The sequence below is a fragment of the Stigmatopora nigra genome, chromosome 15, assembly GCF_051989575.1.
Source record: "Stigmatopora nigra isolate UIUO_SnigA chromosome 15, RoL_Snig_1.1, whole genome shotgun sequence".
Taxonomy (NCBI): Eukaryota; Metazoa; Chordata; class Actinopteri; order Syngnathiformes; family Syngnathidae; genus Stigmatopora; species Stigmatopora nigra.
In genome coordinates, this window is record NC_135522.1 from 4,521,458 (window position 1) to 4,545,622 (window position 24,165).

A 24,165-nucleotide genomic window follows, 5' to 3' on the forward strand; every position below is an offset into this window, starting at 1 on the left:
CTGGGAATTAGACGTGACCCGGGACGTAGGCATTAGCATAAACACGGCACGACGGCCTGTCAGGGGGCCGCCAGCAAAACGGCACCTAAAAGACATGAAGCCGCCACAAAACCGAGGAACCACGACTACGCATTAAGTCACCGGCTTAGCGCGCTCGCCGCAGCCCACTTAAAGTCGGGATTAGACTCACGCACATGATTGCTTTTGGGCTCAGGTCGGGGCCACTTGATTGCTCAAGTCATCTTCTCACCAAAGAGACATCTTTCTGGGGCGAGGACGCCCCAGGACTGGAATAAAGTGCCATGAATGTTCTTAAATGTAGGTAAAAGAGGGTACTCAGTGGGCAAGAAAAATGCTCCACAAATGTACTAGAATTTCACCGAAAAGTATACTCAAACTTTCTAACTCAGTTTCAACTCTACTCAAAGTGGACAGAAGCCAAAACGATGAGAATCTACCAAAAAAATGGGCTTACTAAATACGATGACTACCATTTAACTGGCGTATAATGTCTGAACTGAACTAGAATGAAGCAAACCATGCAACTGTAGTACTTGTGACTTCTGTCTCATCTTTGTCTTGGTTGTTATTTTATTCTTCTCATCATCATCAGTCTTCTTCCTCTTATTTACAACATTCAATTCTTGTTTCTTTCGTCTTCTCTACCTTCTATTTTCTTTGTTTTCTTCTCGTCTGCAACCTTGGCTCATGTTGTTCTACGTCTCCTTTGGTTGTGGCTTATTTGTGAAAGAGTGTTGACAATGGGAAGAGGTCCCACCTGCCTGTGAGCAAGGCACCAATCGTTCATTCGTCGTCAGCTCATTAACCCGCATTCGCCATCCGCCAATCCAAATGAGCCTGCTCCACACTCCATTTAGTGTAATAGCTGCAAATGGGGTAAATAGCAACACCCCCCATCCCTTAGCTCCCTTTCCCTCGTTATTTGTTACTCATTCAAGGCCCGTTATCACTGGCCGCTTAATTTCCCGACAAAGGCGGCCGGTGACGATGTTTCCATGGAGAGGGAAAGCCGTGCGTCCCGGCTCTTTTCACTTCGCCACAATTATTCCGCACGCCAACCCTTGGAAATTGGAGGGGGGTAGAAATGTTTCAGGGTAGTGCTTTCAGGTGGAAATACAGATTTAAATGCTCGCCAAATTTTCCAGACATGGAACTTTTGCAACTAGCCAACATGTCCGAACATTCCCATTCCTCCTTCAGGCTCCATTAGGAGTTGCTCACTTCCTACTAAACATTATTTTCTCAATTGTGAGGCTGAAAAGCAGCGCCTCCCACAGGCAAAGAGCCCTTTAGCTTAAGCAAGTAGGAAGGAGAAAGCAAGAAGATATAAAATATGGGATAAAAAAAAGCAGAAAGAGACCAGAAGGACAGAAGAAGTAGAAGGAGAAAACCATGATTTGAGAGGTTGGTTGAAGAAATCAGGAGCTTAAATGGTGGAGGCCTCAAAAGAAAGGAAAATTTAGCAGTAGGAGGCCAGAGGAGTGGAAGGCACTAGGCAGGAGGAGGTAGATGACATTGACATGGACCGGTAGAAGAAGGTGTCGAGCGAGGAGGAGGAGGAGAGTGAGTCAGCTTGATGAGGAGGCGGGCGGATATTATTAGGGCCACGTGTCTGCTGCCCTGCTTTTATTAATACGAGGCAACATCTAAGCTTCCACAACATCACAGACCCACACTGCAGCAAAAACAAGCTATTTTTAAGACAAAATACTCAGTTATGTCAGGCTTATCAAGAGGAGAAATGTCCAGTTTGACTTGCAGTCCGGCCTGAGATGTTGCAATTCCAATATTGGATTGGATTGGATAACTTTAATCATCCCATAATCTGGAAATTTCGTTGTCACAGTATCAAGAGAATGAGGATGCAGAAATGGCACTTTAGACATAAATAGATAATAAGTAGGTTGAGAAATAAATACATGAATAAATATAGAAATAAGCGCTCCTTCCTGCAATGAGGGAGCAGCAATCTATTGCTGAAAGAGCTTTGGAGGGACACCCTAAACTCATGCAAAGGGTGGGAGGTGCCATCCATGATGGACATCATCCTGGTCAGCATCCTCCACTCTCCCACTTCCTCAAACATATCAACTGGTCCTTCTATAGTGACAACAACAAAAATGATTTTGTTCCAACAGCATTGCTTTCTTGGACCGGGCCATTTCTTGAAGGAGCCAATGAGCGAAAGTAAAAATAAAAAGCTTGTTGTTTGTCATTTTGCTGCTGGCCCAAGCTGTACAGGCGAGCTATTATCTCAAGTGAGGCAGCCTGTAGACTTAATATGTACTTTCAACACTCTTATAGACAGCCGAGTATGGCGCGGGAAGCAAAATGTCAGAGCCCAGACTCATTGTACGGCTTTGTGGCGGGTGCAAAAAAAAAAAGTGAGAAAAAAGAGAAATGTTAATGAATTGTCAGAGGAGGACAAGATCAGAGGAGCCAAACGAATTCCATATCACACTTAAAGAGCCGGCGTTTAATTAAAAGTGGACGCCCGCGCCGCTGACAACAGCTTCTCTTCAAGCAAATTAAAGAAATCAATTACGAGAGCCCCGTGGCGCCTGGGGAAAGTGGCCGTGGAGGATAAACGACCTAAGAGGTAAGTCCGTGGCAACCCACGCTTTGGATTTTGGATCCCGTCCCGAAAGCAGCCTCCCGAGCGCCGCTCACGCCGCTTACTCACGCCCTCGACCTTTGTGCGCCTCCACGCTCGCTCGCCAACACGGATTGTTCCAAAATAGTTGTACGGAAAGCGGCTTTCTACTCCCCTCAACAAAGAGCAACCACCAAGTATTAATAGTTCCTCTTTAACTTGTAAAAATACTTTCCTTCAGGGAGTCCCAAACTAAAGTCAGTCCAAAACATCCAAAGAGTCGCATTTTCATGTTCAATTTGGACCACCGGGAGACCTTTTAGTCTATTTTGTGCACAAAAAACACAGATTTCATGGCCATCACTTAAACCGGTGCCAGGAACTACCTTCTTTTCTCATTTCCCAGGGCAAATAACTTGGGGAATGATCCCAAAATAACAACTTAAAAGCAATGTATCCTACCTCCTGCTTAGCCTGAGACTTGTGCATTTTGCTATGAAGGCCCACCACACCAAAATCAGTAAAATTCATGTTTAGGGCTAATTTTTTTCCTACTTTTCAGGTTACAATCCTAAAAGTATTCAATTAGCTCAATGGTCAATTCAACCCATCAGTATCAATGATTTGTATGTCTTTTACACTGACTTCATAGCTACTGAAGAAGCTTAATAAAATGACCACATCCAATCAAAATAGCTACCTCTTCACTATATAAATATAGTGTCAGCAAGCAATGTACCCAAACACTCTACGCTACAAAAACTTGAATCTAGTGCATACTGATTAGTCAGCCAGTCCACTTTGGAGAATTTTTTTTAGAGTTTTAGACTCTTTCATAAAGCTGAGTCTACAAGACAGACAATATCTAAAAAAAAACAACTTTAACCAACATAGATGTTCACTAGATTACTATCATGTGAGATTGCTGTTAAAACTACTGAAATTGACACCCAAGGTCTTGTATCCCCTCTCAAGTTTACCTTGATTATCAGTGAAACCCCTTATAATGCAAACGATGCAATTCCACTGTCTATAAAATCTCACCCCAACATTTGACAGGAGGGGATGTAAAACGGAATTAAGCTAGAGTGGCAAGTCGATTTGAAGCTACTGAGCTCACTGCATGGTTAGCAGTCAGTCGGCAGGGTGCGCCAGAGGAGATAAAACTCCTCGCAAGTGGTTTCTAGCGAGGTCATATCAAGTTTAGGCCAGCCACTCAAGTTGAGCTCTTGAAGTTCTCATACCGGAGAAGAGGGAGTCAGCAGTCTATCCTCGAAAAAAGGAGGGGAAAAAAGAAAAAAAAACTTGCTGAGAGCGTTGGTAAGAGAGCGTCAATATGAGCGCGAGGATGAATATGAATGAGGCAAATGAAAGCTGATGAATGTTGGCCCTTATCTCCATAAAGATTAGACAATTCCCTTGAACTGCAGCCAAGGACACGCACAATAAAAGGAGACTTTTTTAACAGCTCATAACATCACATCGCAGCGAGATGATGGATCATGTCCCGCCATCCGTGGCCCCGCCTCCCTCTTTTTTTCTCTTCTTTGCCCATTGCCCCCTTCCTGGCAAATGATCTTTTAACAAGAACCCCAGGCCAAGGTACACATTAGACATATCAAAATTAATTATGATATTAGGCTCGTTTGTCGCTTGACAGCAGAATCACTAGTGACCTCCTGTCGGGTAATTCAAGGTGAAAGATGTGTAAAAGTAGGAGTTTGACAGTTGGGGGTTTAAAATGGTACAAAAATGTATTTTGAACAAGGGTTCAATAGTTCAAAATTAGCAATTGGTTTTATAAGTAATTTTTGCTCCCAAAGTTCCTGTTGAGGTTTTTAGAACAGGATTATAGTTTCATCTAAAGTTCCAAATGAAGGCTGTCTGCCCCAGATTTGGCTTTCAAAAAACAGAAGTGGGATTTTTAAGAAAACAAAGTTTCCCCCAAAAAATTGACAGTTGACTTTAAGATCCAACACGCCTTATGTACAAATTCTGGCTATACTTAATGACGTCTAACTTATACTGTTTTTCCACATAACTACATTATACAGCTCCAGTAAATTACTCATTCATCAAACCCGTAAATAAAACAAATAAGAATAAATGCCATATTAAATAATTAAGAAAAAAATGACAAATCCTGTACATTGACATACAAAACTGCCTTACAATCAGAAGTACCTTAAGTGATATTAGACTATGATTTTAACATTGAAGCCATGAAATACGTTAGCCCCGAAACGAAAACAAACACGCAGCAATTGTGCGGTGTCGTGATTACCAGCTGAGGGGCAATAAACTTCCAGTTACGATAAAGCAACCTGATAAGATAAAATAACAAACTTTGTCCACAAAGTGAACAGCACCATCAGTGCAAAGCAGACCATGCAGCCAACAGCCGCTCTGTGCCTGCTTCTTTGTGGGGCCTCATGGACACTGGGAGCCCCCTCCAAGCAACCCAAACAGAAAGTCCTATTGGTATCTTTTGACGGCTTCCGCTGGGATTACGACCGTGACGTGGATACACCCCACCTGGACCGCATGGCCCTCGACGGAGTCAAGGCCGAATACGCGACTCCACCGTACCTGACGATCACTACCCCCACGCACTTCACGCTTCTCACAGGTCAGAATCCCAAGTGTCAAGTGACATTGCGACCAATTGCGCACTACTTTCATCCTCTCTGCGCAGCAGCAATCATATGGCGTGCAGTAAATAAAATCCAAACTTTTCTTTAAACCCCTTTCCCCAAAATGGTGCCCTTTACATGGCAACCAGTGGCAGTAGCTCTGTCCACTCTTATGTTTTGTGTGTTTTACAGCATGTTTTACATGAAAAATTAGAGGGAACCTTGACATGCACCTGCTTATGGCAGGTGTGATACTGGTATGCCCATAGCGAGCAATGATGATGTCACTCACACTGGTACTCAGGTTGTCTTTCTGCCCAGACCAACGAAAAATTTGAGTGAATATTGATTGCAATGACTATTATTTTTTTATTATCGCCATTGTGTCAGGTCGCTACGTGGAGAACCATGGCGTGATCCACAATATGTGGTTCAACACCAGCAGTACGGAGAAAAAACCTTACTACCAGACCCAGTTTGTGAATGAATGGTGGGACAACGGAACATTGCCGATCTGGATCACCGCTCAGAATCAGGTCCGTCTCGGGTGACAAATTCCTACTTCAGTCTCACTAATTTTACACTCAAGTATCATTCCACCCATGTGTCACTCCTCAGACCAGCGATGCTTTGAGATATGAGGTCAATTGTTCAATTTTCTATGCTTTATACTTTGTCAGGGCCTCAAGTCCGGGTCCCTACACTTTCCGGGCACGGCATCAAGCTACCGAGGCCAGACGGCGATGGTGCGCGAGGTGGAGCCGCTCATGTACAACTACAAAAATGAGACGGCATGGCGTGAGAATGTCGACAAGGTGATGGGTTGGTTCCGCCACCAGGACTTGGACTTTGTGTCCCTTTACTTTGGCGAGCCAGACGGCACGGGGCACCGCTACGGCCCGGAATCCCCTCAACGGCGAGCCATGGTAAGGCAGGTGGACCGTACAGTGGGCCACATCCGCCAGTCGGCAGAGCGCCACGGTCTAAGTGACAATCTGAACATCATCATCACCTCCGACCACGGCATGACCACCGTGTACCGGAACGGACTAGTGAAGGAAATCACGCTTTCCAGGATCCCAGGATTTTCCTTCCAGGATGTATCATTCCACCTGGTGGATTTTGGGCCCTCAGGGATGCTTCTACCCAAGCCTGGTAAAATAGAGAAGGTGTACCAGGCGCTAAAGGGGGCGCACCCACACCTCCACGTCTACAAGAAGGAAGAGATGCCCGAGCGCTTCCACTTCTCCAAAAACAACCGCATCCTACCAATCATCCTCTGGGCCGATACCGGATATGTCATAAACGGAGTGCGTATGTATGGCTCACGCAAACAACAGCTAAGAATTTTCTGTTCAGTTAAAACAAATGACAACTGTCACTATCATATCCAGTCTGATATCACCACTTCTTCTTTAAGGTTTTCCAGGTCAGAGTTTTAAGGTTCTGTAATTGTTTCCATTCAAGATTTCTAGTCAGTATTAGGATTTTACAAATGGGTGTAAGCCAAGGTTAAGCTTTCAAGACAGCGTTTTAAGTAGGGGTATAAAAGAGTTTATCTACAAGAAAAATACTCTCACAAATGCATACTGTGAGCGATGCCTGGGTACTTTGAGCCGTTTCCAACCGTGACTTGATGACTATCTTTCATAAACACTTCAACTCACCTACCTTTCACCACTGATAAAAGCAGAAGGTTGATATTCACACATGATCCAAATACAGATATACAGGTAAAAGGTGTAGACAGTACCAGTGTTGAGATAAGATGCAATGAGATAAGAAAAGGACAAGCTCAACAGAAGAGTCAAAACAGCAGATTATTGATTGATAACAGTCCAAAATACTTTCCAACACGCGTTAAAGTGAAATCAGAAGGTGATAAACCAGAGTGACGGTTTCAAATCAGACTTCAATCTGCTCTTATTTATCCAATAACGCCCTCTACTGTGTATCGGTGAGTTTTACACAAGCGCAAAGCACCGGGCTCCACTAGTTGAAGTATTTTCTACTATGTTGTTGTATTGTGTCCAGTTCTGTAGCAAATACAAGTCTTGTGTTACATGTGTCCAGTACTTCCCAGTCCAGTTCAACAAGGGCGAGCATGGCTTTGACAACCACGACATGGACATGAAGGTTTTTTTTCGGGCAGCGGGGCCGGCGTTCCGCAAGGGCCTGAAGGTGGCCCCCTTTGACACCATCCACATTTACTCACTTATGTGTCGCCTATTGGGCATCCAGCCCGAAGTCAATGACGGTCACCTGGAGGCAACCGCCAATATGCTACGTGACTACCAACAAGTAGATGGTAAGAAATCGTAGTCGCCAAAAAAATGACAGTTTTCGCAACTAGTATATAAAAAACTGGATGACAGTTATTTTGTTATTGATTCTAATTGGATTTTTTTTAGGCAATGGTGTAAACGTTGGTGAAAATGTTGCCACTGGCTTGGCTGCAATGTCTGGATTTCTTGCAGTTGTTTTTATTGTTATTGTAGCGCACAAAATTGTCGAAAAACGGCGACATGGAAGGTAACAGCAAAAAAAAGTAGGCCTAATCATTTTTGGCTTAAGTTTATGACTAATCATGTCTAAATTTGTTCCAGATTTCCTGTGAATCCTGTAGAAGACAGTCAACAGACTTCATTTTGAGTAAAAACATGGTTTGTGAGTGTGTATGTATATGAGACATGAATAAACTAATCTATTTTAATCCATTGAAAATCATGTGATACTTTTTTGCTCAATTTGTGGTTTGATTTTCATTTTCTTAACTTTTCTGATGTCCTTGGACTTGTTTTCTTTCTCCAGGAAAGTTTGAGTTTGATTTATTTGATAAAAAGGGACAATACATGTTAATAAACAATTAAGTTTTTTGACGTCTGATATTGTAGATAATGTAATTACTGCTCTCAAGCGATTAAAATATTCTAATCACAATTAATCACATCTAGTCCATAATTAAGCAATCTTTTTCATGTTTTAATTTTTTTTAATGGTTATATACATATGCAAAAGATCTGGTGTATGTTATTCCTAGTAGCCCTTCACTCATTGACTTATTTATGCAACTACAAGCTCGTTTAATATGCAAAATGTCTAAAAACCTATGCATGATGGCATAAGGGCTTTTATTATGAAGCCTAGCCTTTGGCGTGGTCGGCGTTTTATTTTGAAGCATTGCCCAATAGTTTCCTGCAGAGCTGCTATTGCCGTGGCCGCCGTTGTTATTGTTGTCGTGCGGGTCCACCATGGAGGAGCTGAGCGCCGTCGGCGAGCAGGTTTTCGACGCCGAATGCATCCTCAACAAAAGGCTACGAAAGGTCAGAATGGCCATCGAATGCAAACGAACTCCGATCTTGTCTTTTTCTGTACTTTGACGCGCATTCGACTACGTGATCACAAGGTTTGCTGCTCCTTTGTGTGCAGGGAAAGTTGGAGTTTCTCATCAAGTGGAGAGGGTGGTCGTCCAAGTAAGTCAACGAGACCCCCAACAATGAATAAGGGATAAAAATAAAAACGGAAAACATATGTCCCTGATAACATCCAGATCACTAAACTCACTTTTTCCTGTTTAAATCCAAGGTTTATGACTTTTTTTCCAACATATATATTCAATTTGGGGATTTTTATTTAAATTAATGTTAATACAATGATTATTATTTGTTATTATCTTGTTTTTGCACCTATTTGGAATATTGGGTTATAATATTTGCTTTAATCTATTGAGGTTTTAATGTGACTAGGGGAATTAAAGAAAGGGCTTTATTTTGGGATTTTAATTTGGTTAAAATGTCCATAAATGGGCTTTAGTTGAAGATATTTAGAAAAAAAATGGAAACAAAGCAATAATAGATGAAGTGTAATAAAGCAAATATGTTTTAAGTATAACAACTCACATGTAAACATTTTTTCCAAAAGTGCCTAATCTGAAGTGTGTTATTACACCGGTATAGCGTTTATCATTTAATCAACAAGAAAAAAAAGAATTAATCAAGCCTTATATTCTAAAAATCAATGTTGTATTTCAAATTTGTATTTTAAATGTAGTATTTCCTTAATGCAAGCTTTTATGTCTATGTTGAAATGGTAAAATATGCCTTTTTAGTCTATTTCACTAAACAAAAATGTGTATTTTTCCTATAAGGGAGGAATCTACGCTTAAAACTGCATTTTTCAATAATGTACATGTATGGGGCAAAAGCAAGGCATGAATTTGTTGTTTGATTTGGATTTGAAATGGTCTTTTTTTTGGGTTGGGGGTCTCATTCGAATTTCTCTCCGCCTTTTTTGGTTGTCTATTATCTTCTACGGGCACACACTGTTGCCTGCCTTCTGTTCAGCCCACACGTCTTTTGTGTGTGTGCGTGCTGGTGGTGGGGTGGGGGTAGGCCCACTGCTGCTCTAGGCTTCTTTTTCTGTTGTCTTCAACAGGCTTTTACCACATTTTGGACTATTTTTTGGTGTAACAAAGCTCATGCATCCCCAATATCAGACATCAAAAAACAAAATCGGCCTACAAACCAACAATTCTACAATTAAACTGACAAATCTACTCTAAATCGATGATTAAATGACAATGTTTTGATAGTAAATTAATGGTTTTAGATATTTTTGATTGTCCAAATCCAAAATATACTCTCATGTCCAGCCCAGATTAATATAATAGTAAATAATACTTGACTTTTGTATATATGTGAGCTAATGAGTGGTACATCCACGCGTTGGTGCGTGTTGAAATTGAGCCGAGAATTTCACGACTCAAGTGAAGGCCCAACCCCCCCAATTACGCAATGGAGCTTTTCGCAGAGAAGCTCACAGGAAAAAGGTGGAACATTCCGGCATCCGTAGAATGTGTGGGGCTTGTCTTGTGACGTGGTTCGAAGCACAGGTGGTCAGATTGTTGAAAACTTAGAAGAATTGTACATCTTAGGTTGCTTTTCAGTGGTATTGAGCTGAATTAATGTCAGTTAATTTATCAAAAACGTCAAAATTTAAATCATTATAGTCAAGTTGTTGTCAATAAAGTGGTTATGGATTCTATTATACGAAGAAAACTGTAGAAAATCCAACAAGTACTAACAAATGAGGAAAAATAGTACCAATTTAATGGTCCTCGATTTTTCTGGTTTTGTTTACTATCAAAACATTGATTGTTGGGGTAATTGTCCTTTTGTAAATTCACTTCAATTATTTAAAATACACCTAGCTACAAAAATGAATAGTTCTTTTTCAATTATAGGGGGTTAAAAAGGCAAAATCTTTAAATCAGATTACCATTTCCACAACTGATTTTGCTAGTCTGTGCTTCCTGTGCTTATAATACCTTCAACTACTGGAATGCAAGACGAGGAAGTCTGATGTTTGACTTTGATGTTCTGCCGTGTGTTGTTGGCTACAGACACAACAGCTGGGAGCCCCAAGAGAACATTCTTGATCCTAGACTTCTAGCGGCCTTCAACAAGAAGCGAGTATCTTAACAACTTTGTGTTTGGTGAAATGTCTGTACGCTCTTAAATTGAATTCCATCTATCATAGGGAACAAGAGAAAGAGCTTCTGATCCGCAAACGTGGGAAGAGGCCCAGAGGACGACCGCGCAAAATTCCCGTAGGTTTGATAGAAGACATCTTTCTTTTCCCCAGTTGTTAGCATATATTTAACATGCGTTACTTTGGCAGGATAATGTTCCCGAGGCCTCCAAGTCAAACAGCTCTTCATCCGGTTCTTCATCTTCGTCTTCCGATTCCTCGTCTTCTTGTTCTTCGTCGTCCTCCTCGTCCTCGGATGACGACGACAACAACAACGAACGTCAAACTAGCCCCGGGGTCCAGACACGAGACCTCCACCCGCACCCTGTTCCTCAGAAGAAGGCCCAGATCGTAGTGGCTAAGCAGGAACCCCCAAAAAAACGAGGACGCAAATCTCTAAGTAAAGGCCTTGGGAAATGTCTCAAGAAGGATTCTGATCTTCCCGGATCAATCAAGAAGCCGGTTCACTTGGCCAGTTTTGCCTTCATGGGTTTCCACCGAGGCTCGGCCAGGGAAATCACAGGTGGTCCTGACCGTGGATCCCAAACCCATGGGGGGACTTCCAGATTATCTTTAAACCCGGCCCTCTCCAACAGATCCGTTACACCTTCCCCTGTGTCCCTGGTGAAATCCAGTCCAGGTAGGAACGTAACCGAGGGTAAATTGTCCGTCTCCAGTATGGAATTGTGCAAATCTAGAGGGGTGGCGTCTTTGAATTTGAACCCATCCAAACATCACATCCAAGGATCCCCCCAACGCAACTCAAACACCCCCAGCGTACAAAAGGCCCATGTACTACAGAGAATAACGAACGCCAAAACCATGGCGGCCCAAGCGGCAAAGAACATTGCGGCAAATCAGCCGCTCAACCCAAACGGAAAGGTATCGCAGGGTAACAAATCTCCCGCATCGCCCTTGAGGAACATCACACACCCCCCTCAAAAATTGAACCAAAACCGGGAGTACAAAACCCCCATGAGTCCTGCTCCTCCTGGAGGCGTCCGCAAGTCCGCTCCCGTCAAAGATCTGGCGGAGATCCAGACCTTCAGGGCAAAGTTGGAGAAAGGCGAGGTACTCAAACCCGAGAACCACACAGAAAGGCCGACCTCCAAAGATGGCAAGATGAGCACGGGCGAGGACGAAAGCAGCTCGGATTCAGACCGGGACTCGTCGGACGCCGGGCAAGAGCGCTTGACGGCGGTCCACAACCAAGACTGGAAGCCCACCCGCAGTCTGATCGAACACGTCTTTGTCACCGACGTCACCGCCAACTTGGTCACCGTCACGGTCAAAGAATCGCCCACCAGCGTGGGATTCTTCAGTATCCGCAACTACTGACTCAACTATTAGCATACCCCATAATTTATTTATTTCCATATTATTTGCCTACCTTTTTTAATACAGATACTTAAGTGCTCTTTAACATAATTCACTGTAGTCCAAGAACCAAGGGCTTTTGTTAAAAGCCCACAAGGACAAGCATGAAGTCGGAGTGTCAATCTCGCACTGCATTTGATGAACATCGAGAAGTCTATGAAAAAGGCTATAGAAACCCGTGACCGGACGTTTGGTCGCCGGTCAAATGTACTAAAATATTAAACAGTACTTAGATATTAAAATCTCTCTCTCAGATACTAAACTCTCTCATGATTATATTTTTTTAGAGCTGGTTTCAACAGTAAACTCTGTCACCATTTGACCGGCGACCAAAAAGACTGGAGACCAAAAGACCGGCGACCAAACGTCTGAGCACCTATGAACCAGGACAGCGAGTGAATACCTTGAATACCTGCATTTAAAAACCATAGGGAGTCAGAACTATTTCACTCTGAGATTACAAGCTCCACCCTCAAAATATTCAAAGCGTACCTGAACAACAAAATGCATCATCAGACCTGGGAAGTATATTAAACCAACACGTGGTAGTCCAGAAGAAGGAAAAACAAAAGTGACTATGCTGCATTCAATACTGGAGTGAAGTCGGAAACTCATATATCTCTTAATATGTCTAAATTAAAAATGGGAACTAAAAAAAATAAGATTAAGAGATAAAGTCTTCGAATTTGATGGTGAAACTGCATTGCACGACACTTAAACGTCTTAGTTTGTGATCATTATGAGGTAAAGAATGTGGCGCAATTAACTTGTTTGTTTCAGTGAGCGTAAGAATGTGGTTTCGCACGTTCAGTGATCGCCTTGCCTTATTATTTTTCTTTGGGTTTACACCAGTGACAAGTTTGTGCTTTTATGAAGTCCCAATACCCACAAAAGCTCTGAAAATAATTTTGTATGTTATTGAATCAATCCTATTTTATGTTTTTTACCTTTTAGACAATGCACAAATTCCCCTTATCTTATCTTTAACGCAGCAAAAGTGTCAACAGCGAGTTGTCTTGGTTTTAGCTGCTTTTAATCAATAGGTATGTTGTGGAAATATTTACTTGTTTTAAGTCTAGATTGTATTTTTCTAATAGCTACCTCTTTTTATACAACTTTTTTTTTTTGCTGCAGATGGTCCTCAAAACAGGGTGAACTCACCTTCAAGTCTTACTGCTGAATCCCAAATAAAATAGTATTTGCAATCTGTTCATGGGAATTACCTTAAATTTCATAGACGGTAATAGACGACCAATCAATTGGGAGAACTGACAGACCTCTCAATGGTCAATTATCGTCAACTAATTAATCCTGAATCCTTGAGATTGTCATTAAATTGACACCATCTTTTCTAATCCCTGGCTTGAGATATTCACTAGAAATTCTATTAGCCCACTCCCATGTGGGGGGGTCCGGACAATAAAGCACCAGATGCCGTGGAGCCACTTGGGTTTTTTCTTTTCTTTTTTTTGGCTTTGTTTGGTCGCAGCTGCTGACATCTCATTGGGTTTTGTTTTGGGGTTTTTTTTCTTCACAGTGTGATGTAAGACAAAACAATAAGACCCCCCCACACACACACACACCCTGAAAGAGGGTCTGCTTATGTGGTTGTACAGGAGGAGGGTGGACAAATACTGGAAGTTTAAATTTTAAAAGTTGAAGTTAGTGCGCAATCTTTTATGATTTAGTGAAAGTGATTTTTTTGTGACTTATGGGGGAGAATTAAGACCATTTTAAGAAAATTTGGGGAGGGGGGGGTTGAGCTGAATTTTATGTTGGAAAGTAATTAAATCAAAGTCATTTTTAAAGAAAATAACTGGAAATTATTAATGTATTTTATTTACATAATGTTGCACCTTTATTGAATGCAATAAAAGTTAAATATACCCCACTTCTCATAAAATGTCAATCTAAATATTTCAATAGTACAATATTACTTTTTACAGCAATATTTGAAAATTCATAGCGCACATTTTTTGAATAAAATTGGGTTTAAATATTATATTTACTATATATATATCTTAGCATATTCACCCATCTCAGGAAAAATCTCTTGATACTCATTTTTTTACTACAAAATCACAAAAAAAGAAAATTTACCTCAATATATGAACTTTAAAAAGTCCTAAAAATTAAAAAAAAAATTGATGAAGCATTTGTCCCTTTTCTTAAAATGATATAAATATATTTGAGTAATCCTACACAAATTCCTCGGGGTAAAATACTATTTGCTTGTAGTACTATCCTTTTAATATCATATCATTATTTTGTTGTTGTTTTGACTTCCTTTCATTGTGGTCTAACAGATTTATAATATGATGTGATATCAATTGTACTTCTTTTTTTACACACCCCTAATAGTCCTTTGTAAGGGATCATCTTTTGCATTTGTGTAAAATCTATTTATTAGAGGCATTTTTTAATACTATGTGTATTGTCAAATAAACAATGTAGCCTCATCTTTGTTTGTGTTGCTTCACCAAATAATGACTAAGCTTTAAATTTCAATAAATAAACATATTTCATTAACATTGACAAGTCAGTGATCAATGGTGGAAAATAAATAATAAGTCTCAAACCCGAAAAACATTTACAGAGATAATGACTGTTGATAATAGAACTGCCAAAATAATTGTTTCCATCATCGACCTAATATTTCAACAATAAATCGATTTATTGTCAAATACAATGACGTTATGTACCGTTATTTTGCTCTGGGTTGGACATTTTAGCCCCATAAGGCAATTTTCAGGTCAAAAATGTCCCTAAACGAATCATTGAGCTGAAAACATTCATCACGACTGCCGTCAATGATATTAAATCAATTTGTAGGACAGCCTTGAAGGTTGTTGGTGGTCTCTCTCTAAACATAACATGCTGACAACACGTGTGGGGAAATAAAGTGTCAGCTGTGCCGCCACTTCTATTAAAAGCGGCAGGAGGTTAGCGCCGAGAAGCAAGAGGGGGGAAAAAATGGAGGCTAATGTAACAGAAGTGGACAAGTTTTGGGTAAGAAGTGCCATAATTGTGATATATCCTAATGTATTTGTCAGACACATACCTGTCAACTGGTACGTTCTCGCCGTAATTGGTACAACTGAAAGCCCATTTTTATATTGGTACGCTGTACACATGAAAATGGTACGCTAAACGGTGATTTTGAGAAAAAAAAATAAATTAAGGCACTTTCTAGCCATTTTTCACCATCCGCCATTGTTTCTTCCCGGAAACGCATGTCTGCCAAGTGATATATGTACCGGCGCCTCTGATTGGCTAAAAAAAAAAGATCATGATAAACATTTCGTTTTGTAACACTTTCACCATGTGATTTCCGTTTCCTGTTCCCTTGTTTATGTTTACTTTCATTTGCAAAAAATTACAAAAAAGTAAAGTGGTAAGATTTTCCATGTATTTATACATATATGTAAGGGCGAAAACAAAATTTGGTAAGATCACAAATGGTTCGAGGTTGACAGGTATGCAGACATCTTATCACCACGACAACAACAACATCGGGAGAAGAAGATAATGAATGGGGACTTACATTTTTTTTTCTTTCACAACAGTTGCTGAAGAAGATGGAGGCCGGGTGGAGCACCATTATTTTGATGGTTCCATGCACAGTCGTGCTGGTGGCCGTTTTGTTGCAGGTTTACACTTTTGTGTACAACTATTTGTCCAAAACCTGTGTTCGCAACAAAGTGGTGCTGCTCAGTGATGCTCTATCTACCCTGGGGAAAGGTAAAAGCAAATAATTAGATTTTTTTAATATAGAAATAAATAAAAAAATATATAAAAATATATGAAAAATATATAAAAATATTTAAATATATGTATATGCAAAAATAATAATATATTTACATACACATCTATAAATATGTGTATAAAAACATAAATATGTATATAAAAATATATATATGCATAGTATATACTGATGTTAGATTTTGTGCAATTAAAAATGCTTTAATGGTACTTACCACTCAATGAGTGCCGTACACAATTTTAAAAAGCTTGCAATAAAGAATAAAAAGTAAACATACAAATGGCTTCATCCTAGATTCGTAAATGCAGAGTTAACCATGCATGGCATGAAATGTTTGTAATGTTTCATACTTGCATCAAAACAAACGTAACGAATTGCTATTGAGTGAAAAAATGTACTATGCCCATCTAAATGATTTTCAAGCTTGATGAACAAAAAATGTCTTAAGATTCGCAATATATAGTATGTCAAACATTAATATACTTGACACGTTGGTACTTCATTGCACGCCAAGTACTATAATGCGTTTCAGCGGTCAACTAGACTAGCTGAGTTAACGTGCTTTACAGATCAACATCATCTAATTAAATCAAAACATCCACGAATTCATCACAAAATTATAACGGAAAATATTAATGAATTGTTTGGAACCATATTACCTGTTATGTGGGCATGCTTCGGATCCGGAAATAGTATCATACATACCACGATACTTAATTTGATAGTTAACAAAAAATTCTCCTTAGTCGCCACAGCGTGGCACTAAAGAGTCACGTTTCATCAATGCAAGCAAGCAATACACCATAGTACATTATATATTATATATATTAATTTATCAGATTTTGAAGAAAAAAACTATTGCCACAAATTCTACTTATACATATTTTAATGTAGTTATTTCTGCCCTAAGAATGCGCTAATATCTTCCACGCTGGCGGAGCCAGATTGATACTTTGTGGCAAAAACTGGGAGAAACTCCAGGACCTCTCAGATGAACTAATGGATACTTCTGATCCGAGCATGGTGAGACAGACCATTGACGGTAATGGACGTCCAATCTATCTGGACTCACATTTCCAATGTTCCAATGGCACTGAAGCTTACTCATCTATTTTTGTTTACATTTTTTTCAAAATGATGCTCATCTTTTATGTCTTTTGACAGACATTCCCACCTAAACTGGTGCTTCTGGATTTTGGGGACTCAGATTCACTCCCCGATTCCGTAAAAGAGGTCATGGACTGTTACGGTTGCGTGGATGTGCTCATCCTCAACGGAAACTTGAAGCACAAAGCATCTGTGCACACATCTACCCTGGAGATGGATAAATCTCTCATGGAAAATAACTATTTCGGCCCAGTCACGCTACTTAAAGGTCACCATGGTGATGTATTTCACTACATGAGGTGGGGAAATCGGTCTAAAGATGTGGCGTGTCTATTGCAGGCGTGCTGCCGTCTATGATATCCCGTCGGTCGGGTCACCTCCTGCTGGTTAACAGCATTCATGGGAAATTAGCAGTGCCTTTTCGTACCTCCTGTGAGTTGACACTGATACTATATCATTAATTTAATCCCTACCAAGCCACGTCATATTAAAAAATGACTATATCCCAGATAAAAGAACATGGGGGAAATTTTACCTTCATCCTCAACATCTATTCGTCTATCCTCGCCCAAAAGATGCTGCCTCCAAGCATGCAGTTCAGGCCTTTTTTGACTGTCTCCGTTCAGAGGTGGACGAGTTGGGCGTTTGTGTCAGCACCATCAACATCACCTTCATCAGCTCATGTGCAACTGGGAAGCAGAAAGATACAGATGCTAAAACTATCTGGTCATGTAAGTCCAGAAAAATAAAATTCCCAATATTGCCTGCCATAAAAGAGAGATGACAATACTAAAAAAATGTATTTTTTGAATGTGCAGATCTATACACAAAGAAGTCATTGGGTGTTTCAGCAAGTGAGGCAGCCATTGAAGTGCAGAAGACTTTGAGTAACAAACGCAAAGAGGTTTTGATGGTCCCTTCACTCCCAAAAGTGGCCCTACATGCACGCTCCATATTTCCTAATTTGTTCTTTGCCGTCATGGCAGCAGGCATAAAAGATGCTACTAATGCCAAATTATAGTTATTGTCAAATTTTAAAACAGTTTTGAATTGTAAAATGTAGCATAATTTTGTTGATTTATCAGCTGTTGTTATAGTGTGTGTTTAGAATATACATTAAATAAAGTAATATAGTCTTTTAAGAGAAACACTGGTCTTTTTCATATTATTGTATATCATTTAGCTCGTTTTAGCCTCCTCTTGTGGTCATTTGTGGGTATTACTACACGCGTCAACTTGTCAGTGGTGGTGCTCAGTTCTTTCGTTGACTAAAATGTCGTTCCAAATATGTTCTAAGATGACTAAGATCCTACCTGTCAGGGTGAAATTTAATCTTGCACCCTATAGACTGAGTTGCAGCGGCGGAATGAGGGTTGATCACGATCGAAAGAACCATCGTTTCACCGTTTCCACAAGCAGCGGGACTGGTGAGTGTCGATGCCGTGTTTGGAGCACCGTTGAGCGGCCACGTTATTTACAAGAGACCCGGTCCCGTATCGGCCTATTGCAGGAAGTACTGCAGGAAATCCGTGCATCCCCTGGCCGATGATGAGGAATGTTTTTCCACAAATGGGGTGTCTCGAAAGTTTAGTCAGTTGATTGCAGTCAGGTGCTGCTTTTTTTTAGGAGAAATCTCGTTGGTTAAAACAAAAATCTGAACCCACTGCAGCCATCTGTGGACTAGTCTGGAAGTACAAAAACATGACTTAATGCACTTGTCCATTTAGGATCTGTCAAATACAAATACTTCATGCAATGTATATAGTTTGATTTAACTTAACAGTTCATACATTGATCTTTTTTGCACATTTGCTATAACAAAAATCCAAAATTCAACAGCACTTTTGTCAATGTTTCTGTTTTCGTACTCTTAAAATGACTTGATTATGTTTTAACTGGTGTCCAGCATTGATTAATGGATGCTCAATGTTAACCTGTTGTCAAAAAACAACTTTATTGCTGTAACAAGTTGAACTTTGAATACACTTTGGTACATAATCTTGCTGATTTGCATGTGAATTTTGACGTCAGGAGTCAACCAGACTGCAGTACTCATCTACAGATTTACAGCAGTCAACGAGGTGGATCTCATGTCCACCTTTGTCCCAGAGGCTTGTAGGGGTCAAGGTGTGGCAGCACTATTATCAAAGGTGAACCACTGACTATATTCTTCATATTAAACAACACTAAATTAGATGGGATCGGGAAGACTTTGTATTATATTGTGATTGATTACAGGCTGCCATTGACTTTGTGTTGGAGGAGAAGCTGAAAGCTCGGGTTTCCTGCTGGTACATCAAGAAGTATATCGAAGAAAACCCAAAGCCCAGCTATCAAAATCTTCAAACCACGTGACAATGTCGCCATGTGAATCTTCACGTCGGACGTCAGGCCGACACAGAAATCAAATTCAAGATTTATATGCATTGATTATTAATATACGAGTATACTGAAAGTATATACTACATCTTAATTGTAATTATATTTGTTGGTTGGTTGTATTTTATATGATTTTCTATGGGTGAAGATGTCTAAATTACAATATTTTGATAATTTTGTGTAATAATTATTAAATATATTTCTATTTCTCTATTTGGTGTAATGGGTACTTCTTATTTCCATATAGTTGAGTTTTAGGTCAAGCTTTGATCCAATCAGATTACAGCAGTACTTTGCCAGGTTGTATTAAATCTGCACTGATCAACTAAATATTTTTTTCAAGCCAATCATTTTTCAAATCATGTACTATCATGTATTTATTATCATCTAAATGACATCATTAATGACAAATGGCACAAGAAATATAAGCAGCATGCAATATTAATTTTCAAAATAGCTTTATATATTTTTATTGGACTTGCATGGTGCATAAAACCACAGAGAAATATGCCAAAATAATAAACAATGGAAATTGCAGCATGAGTAATATTCCTTGTACTATTACAATCATGTCACAAGATCCTTCAGGTATTAATATTAGGCTATTATCATTAACTATAGCTGCATAATGAACTGAAAATCTAGGCATAATGTTGTCCTCGGTCTCTGATCGGGTTATATTATTCCGTGAGGATAAACACATGCAAATATAGCCCTGTATTAGATTTCAAACCCCAACAATCCATTGGGGTCAGAGAATGAAAAAAGTGTTCCAGTGGGCCACCGAAAGGTGAGAGGTCACGTGTGTTTGAGTCGCAACTCAAGTCTTACCTTCAAGTTTCAAGCAAGAAATTCTTCCAATATAGTTTCCCTCTGTTGTTGTTTACTACGTGTTGTCATTTTCTAATTCAAAAAATGACTTATTATCAACTAGCCATCATCTTCGCAATATTTCTTACCAAAGTTCCACCAGATGACGTCAAGTTAAGTCTTTTGAACCCATTGACAACAATGGAATAATCGCAACTAGCACTCCCAGTCCAAAATGGATTGACTGTCTAATTGCGATCAATGACTTCATCAGTTTCAGCTCAGCAAGGCTTAAAAATGTCGATCTGAATCAGTTCTACCAACCAGCGTTTCTAACAGTAGGCCTCGCCTTGTGACTCGGCTAAGCGGTCCACTTCCAGGGCGTAGGCAGTCCCCGTGGGCGGCTTATGGCCGTTGAGCGGCAGCTCGGGCGGCTCTTCGGCGTCGGCTGTCAGGTACCACAAATGGTCTGGGACGTCCATCTCCAACAGTTTCTGCTTGACGAGCAGACTCTTCTCGATATTCCTCCGTTTGAACTTAAATTCGATGATGGTCTTGGTGTAGCGGTTCAGAGCCGTCACCGCCGAGCCCATGCAGGTTCCGAAAGACCCCCACGCTAGCCTGGGGGAATCCCATGGGTTGAATTAACCAGTTAACTAGGCGATAAAATGAGGTTTAGATACACAACGGTCTTTCTTACGCGTAAGACCAGCTGTAGTCCCAGGTCTTGGGTCTCCAGTCTTCCGGACCCATGGCCACGGCTAGCTGGAAAATGGTGGTGAACATCATGTGGGCCACCATCCCACAAAGGCCTGAAACCATAGAAGAAGTAATGCCTTGCTCAAAGATCTTTCAAATCTTATACAGCTCAATCTAATGAAGATAACCGGTATGGAAAATAGATGTAGAGATGGCGCCAAAAAGTGATTACATAATATCTTGTTTCGAAGAAAAACATCTACAAATACAGAACTCGCCAGAGAATATAAATATTATTCTATAATTTGGTTTTGTTTCCTTGCAAGCTCAATCGGCTTCCGGGTACTCCGGTGGTCTCGGTCTCCCAGTGGGACCCCATTGGCGCCCCCCCCCCCCCCCCCCCCCCCTCTTGTAGGGATGTCTGCCTCACAGCAGCTTTACCCTAGTAGAGGATTAACTGCTAACAACAGTACTGAAGGGAGGGGGTGGGGGTGTCGCTCCTCTGGGCAGGTCTTGGTTATGTCCCAAAAAGAGCCGCCCGCCTCCAATCGGCTTATTGCACAAACCGGCAAGCAAATCCTCCGAGTCGGCAAGTCAGCCGGTGTCATCGTCTAGTACCACAACCTACAGTCTTACTCATTCAACTAGTCCTGAACTCGTAATAACTAGTGTAAAGATCAGTCAATCACTAGTCCTAAAGTCTTCAGTGTGGAGTTCTAAAGCATTGCTTCATACTCAACTTGAAAAAAATCCAAAATTTAGTTAAAAGTCTGAAAGTTGTGCTCTGGTAATGAGTCTTAAAGTCATTGTTAGTTATGTAACTAGTTGTCAAGATGGAGACCATCACCCTTTAACTTAAAATCTGTCAGAAACAAGTCTTAAAATCATAATTTAGTGAGGAGTACCACATTGTAAGACATTTCTAAAGTCATAGTCTACTGAATAGTCCTTAAGTGGTACTAATGGTAACTAGGGTGTGTTCCTAAAGTCATACATAATGAATCATTGCAGTCTGCTTCACTGCTAGTCTTTTTTAACTGAGTTTCCCACCTGACAGTGCAGTGCATAAGGCAGCAAAGGCACTCAGCTTGAGTTTGTTCATGACGCTGAAGCAAGGACACTGCTCCAAGGTCATCAGGGCGCCGCCCGCAAACAGCAGACTGAGGTACAAAGTCTCGGCCACAATGCACAGCCACAGTACCCCTAAGTGCACACACCAGTTTTACAGGGTTAATACTGAAATTTGATTTAAGAAAAAAATGCATACTGACCTCGTTCGTGTTCCGGAGCAATTTCGGAGAAGTCCCGACAGTCGAAACCTGTAATCAAACAACAATAATTGAATTAGACAATTGAATGACAAAGTGTGGTTATTTTTGTTGAATTTTAAGATCACTTTAAGCCATGATTTCAGAATGCGTTGTATAGATCATATACTGTGCAAAACTTAGAAAGGGCTTCTGACAAGATCATCGCAACCCACAACATCAATAAAAAGATTTGTGAGTTTTTACTCAAGTTTGGAGGGCGAAAACCGCTTTTGGAGAAGTACCTTGTGCAACTACCATCATGTAGTAACTAGTCTTGAACTCACACTATTGTAAAAAGTACTTAAATCTAGCAACAAGGCTGAAACTAATGCTCCAGCAAATAATCTTCAAGTCATAAACTCATATTATTCACAGTGACAAGTCTCCCAATTAGTCAAAAAATGGATTAAATCATGCTGGAGTAGTTTTAGGACTAATTCCAGTCATACTCTATAGATTTTAACTTTCATTGTCCTAAAATCAGATTCAATCAAAAAGTCTAATATCTAATGGTTAGCCCTGAATATATTTTTTCAGTGACTAAAATTGAAAAATACACTTTAAATTATATTCCAGTAGATTGATCTGTCTTTTGTGTTACTCCAAAGACATTGTCTGGAAACCTTGTGAACTGTTCTTCAGTTTTACACATACTCAAAAATGACAAAAGTTTCTGTGCCTTGGTTTTTTGTTTTTTTGGGGATATTGCATAGCCCCACCCATTGGCCCCTTCTTACCTTTCATGTCAGCAGCCTGCTCGCAAGAGAAGAAGATGCCAGTGTGGAACTTCTTGAGCAGGAACTTCTCCTCCCCGGTCTCAAAGATGTACTGCACCAGACGACTATCGTTGATGTTGGAGCTGTTAAAGCGGATGCAAAAGAACTGCTTGACCTTGACAGGCGGCCCAGTGCAGAAGGGCTTGGCCACTTTACGGGTGCCCTCGCACCAGTAGCTGGTGGTGACAGCCGACAGGGCGAAGACGAATGCCACAAAGTTGAGTGTGAGCGCCAGAGAAGCCCGCCGTCCCCGCTCCAGCCTCATGGTCCAGGCCCCAAAGCGACAAGGGGGACTAATCCCGTCTTTTGACGCGCGGCCACCGTCTTTCGCCTCCGGGCAGATGCGTCAAATCTTCATAATCTCTTCGGCGTGGAGGCTCCGTGGCCCCCCGCGAGAAACGTGAGCCGGCACACTCGCAGCTGTATTCCCCTTGCCCGTACCTCTTTTACGCCGCTCCTCCCCTTGGCCGCCGTGTGGGACGTCACAAAAGGCAAATTACACGACAGACTTCCTTTCCTCATATTCATAAAGGACAGATTACCGCCATCTGACATTATAATCCACGGCAAGGTTCTTACACACTGCCTGCCAGCAGCCACCAGATCAACCAATCGCGTTCGACCTTAACATGGAAAACCCCCACATCATTAGTCCATACATCCATTTTACAGAGGTTAGCCATTTATCTAATATCCTCCAATCTGCTGGCCAGTTTGTCGTTTTTTTACGTGTCCCGCTATTGACTGTCAAGTAGAGGGAACTAACTCTGAATTGGTTGACCTAGACTGGTCACCCATAGGTCAAAAATAGGCCGCATCAATACAGGGGTCTTGTCGACAGCCAAACAAGAGAAGAGCATTTTTTGACCATTTTGAGTCGTAAATTGAGTCGTAACAAGGATTTTTCTGACTCTGGCTTCCTGGCCGGACGTTTGGTCGCCGGACGTTTGGTCGCCCGGACGTTTGGTCGACGGACGTTTGGTCACCCGGACGTTTGGTCGCCCGGACGTTTGGTCGCCCGGACGTTTGGTCGCCCGGACGTTTGGTCCCAGGTCTTTTGGTCGCCAGTCAAATGGTGACAGAGAGTAAGTACTGTTGAAAACAGCTCTCAACAAGAGTTTAATATCTAAATATCTATTGTTGATTCATGAGAGGGAGAGGTTAATAT

General features: G+C 40.9%; 6 protein-coding genes across 7 annotated transcripts in view; 4 read left to right on the forward strand and 2 right to left on the reverse strand.

Annotated features, from left to right (window-relative positions):
* Positions 1-15,881, reverse strand: part of rbfox3a (RNA binding fox-1 homolog 3a) — a 257,697-nt gene extending 241,816 nt beyond the window's left edge. For both annotated transcript variants that reach the window (XM_077733851.1, XM_077733850.1), the window contains exon 1: positions 15,698-15,881. The gene's annotated coding sequence lies outside the window, so the exon portion shown is untranslated. The remainder of the gene's footprint in view (positions 1-15,697) is intronic.
* Positions 4,986-7,990, forward strand: LOC144208724 (ectonucleotide pyrophosphatase/phosphodiesterase family member 7-like). The gene is made up of 6 exons (XM_077734721.1): positions 4,986-5,243; positions 5,638-5,783; positions 5,928-6,557; positions 7,321-7,555; positions 7,659-7,779; positions 7,854-7,990. Exons 1-6 carry the CDS (start codon positions 5,003-5,005, stop codon positions 7,897-7,899), a joined length of 1,419 nt encoding a protein of 472 aa, XP_077590847.1. The 5' UTR covers positions 4,986-5,002; the 3' UTR covers positions 7,900-7,990.
* On the forward strand, positions 8,465-13,362 carry cbx2 (chromobox homolog 2 (Drosophila Pc class)). Its single transcript, XM_077734438.1, has 5 exons — positions 8,465-8,570; positions 8,677-8,720; positions 10,649-10,714; positions 10,786-10,855; positions 10,927-13,362. The coding sequence occupies exons 1-5, from the start codon at positions 8,499-8,501 to the stop codon at positions 12,112-12,114; spliced, it is 1,440 nt and encodes a 479-aa protein (XP_077590564.1). The 5' UTR covers positions 8,465-8,498; the 3' UTR covers positions 12,115-13,362.
* LOC144208151 (dehydrogenase/reductase SDR family member 7C-B-like) lies at positions 15,091-18,125 on the forward strand. The gene is made up of 7 exons (XM_077733853.1): positions 15,091-15,162; positions 15,720-15,894; positions 16,827-16,939; positions 17,081-17,291; positions 17,363-17,455; positions 17,599-17,754; positions 17,842-18,125. The coding sequence occupies exons 1-7, from the start codon at positions 15,127-15,129 to the stop codon at positions 18,042-18,044; spliced, it is 987 nt and encodes a 328-aa protein (XP_077589979.1). The 5' UTR covers positions 15,091-15,126; the 3' UTR covers positions 18,045-18,125.
* A 123-nt stretch (positions 18,126-18,248) lies between these two features.
* On the forward strand, positions 18,249-19,615 carry LOC144208795 (protein NATD1-like). Its single transcript, XM_077734813.1, has 3 exons — positions 18,249-18,450; positions 19,055-19,173; positions 19,262-19,615. Exons 1-3 carry the CDS (start codon positions 18,297-18,299, stop codon positions 19,376-19,378), a joined length of 390 nt encoding a protein of 129 aa, XP_077590939.1. The 5' UTR covers positions 18,249-18,296; the 3' UTR covers positions 19,379-19,615.
* Positions 19,616-19,843: 228 nt separating this feature from the next.
* LOC144208693 (germ cell-specific gene 1-like protein) lies at positions 19,844-23,829 on the reverse strand. Its single transcript, XM_077734674.1, has 5 exons — positions 22,959-23,829; positions 22,183-22,230; positions 21,962-22,114; positions 20,913-21,024; positions 19,844-20,833 (listed from the first exon to the last, which is right to left on the reverse strand). The coding sequence occupies exons 1-5, from the start codon at positions 23,260-23,262 to the stop codon at positions 20,545-20,547; spliced, it is 906 nt and encodes a 301-aa protein (XP_077590800.1). The 5' UTR covers positions 23,263-23,829; the 3' UTR covers positions 19,844-20,544.
* Positions 23,830-24,165: the final 336 nt, after the last annotated feature.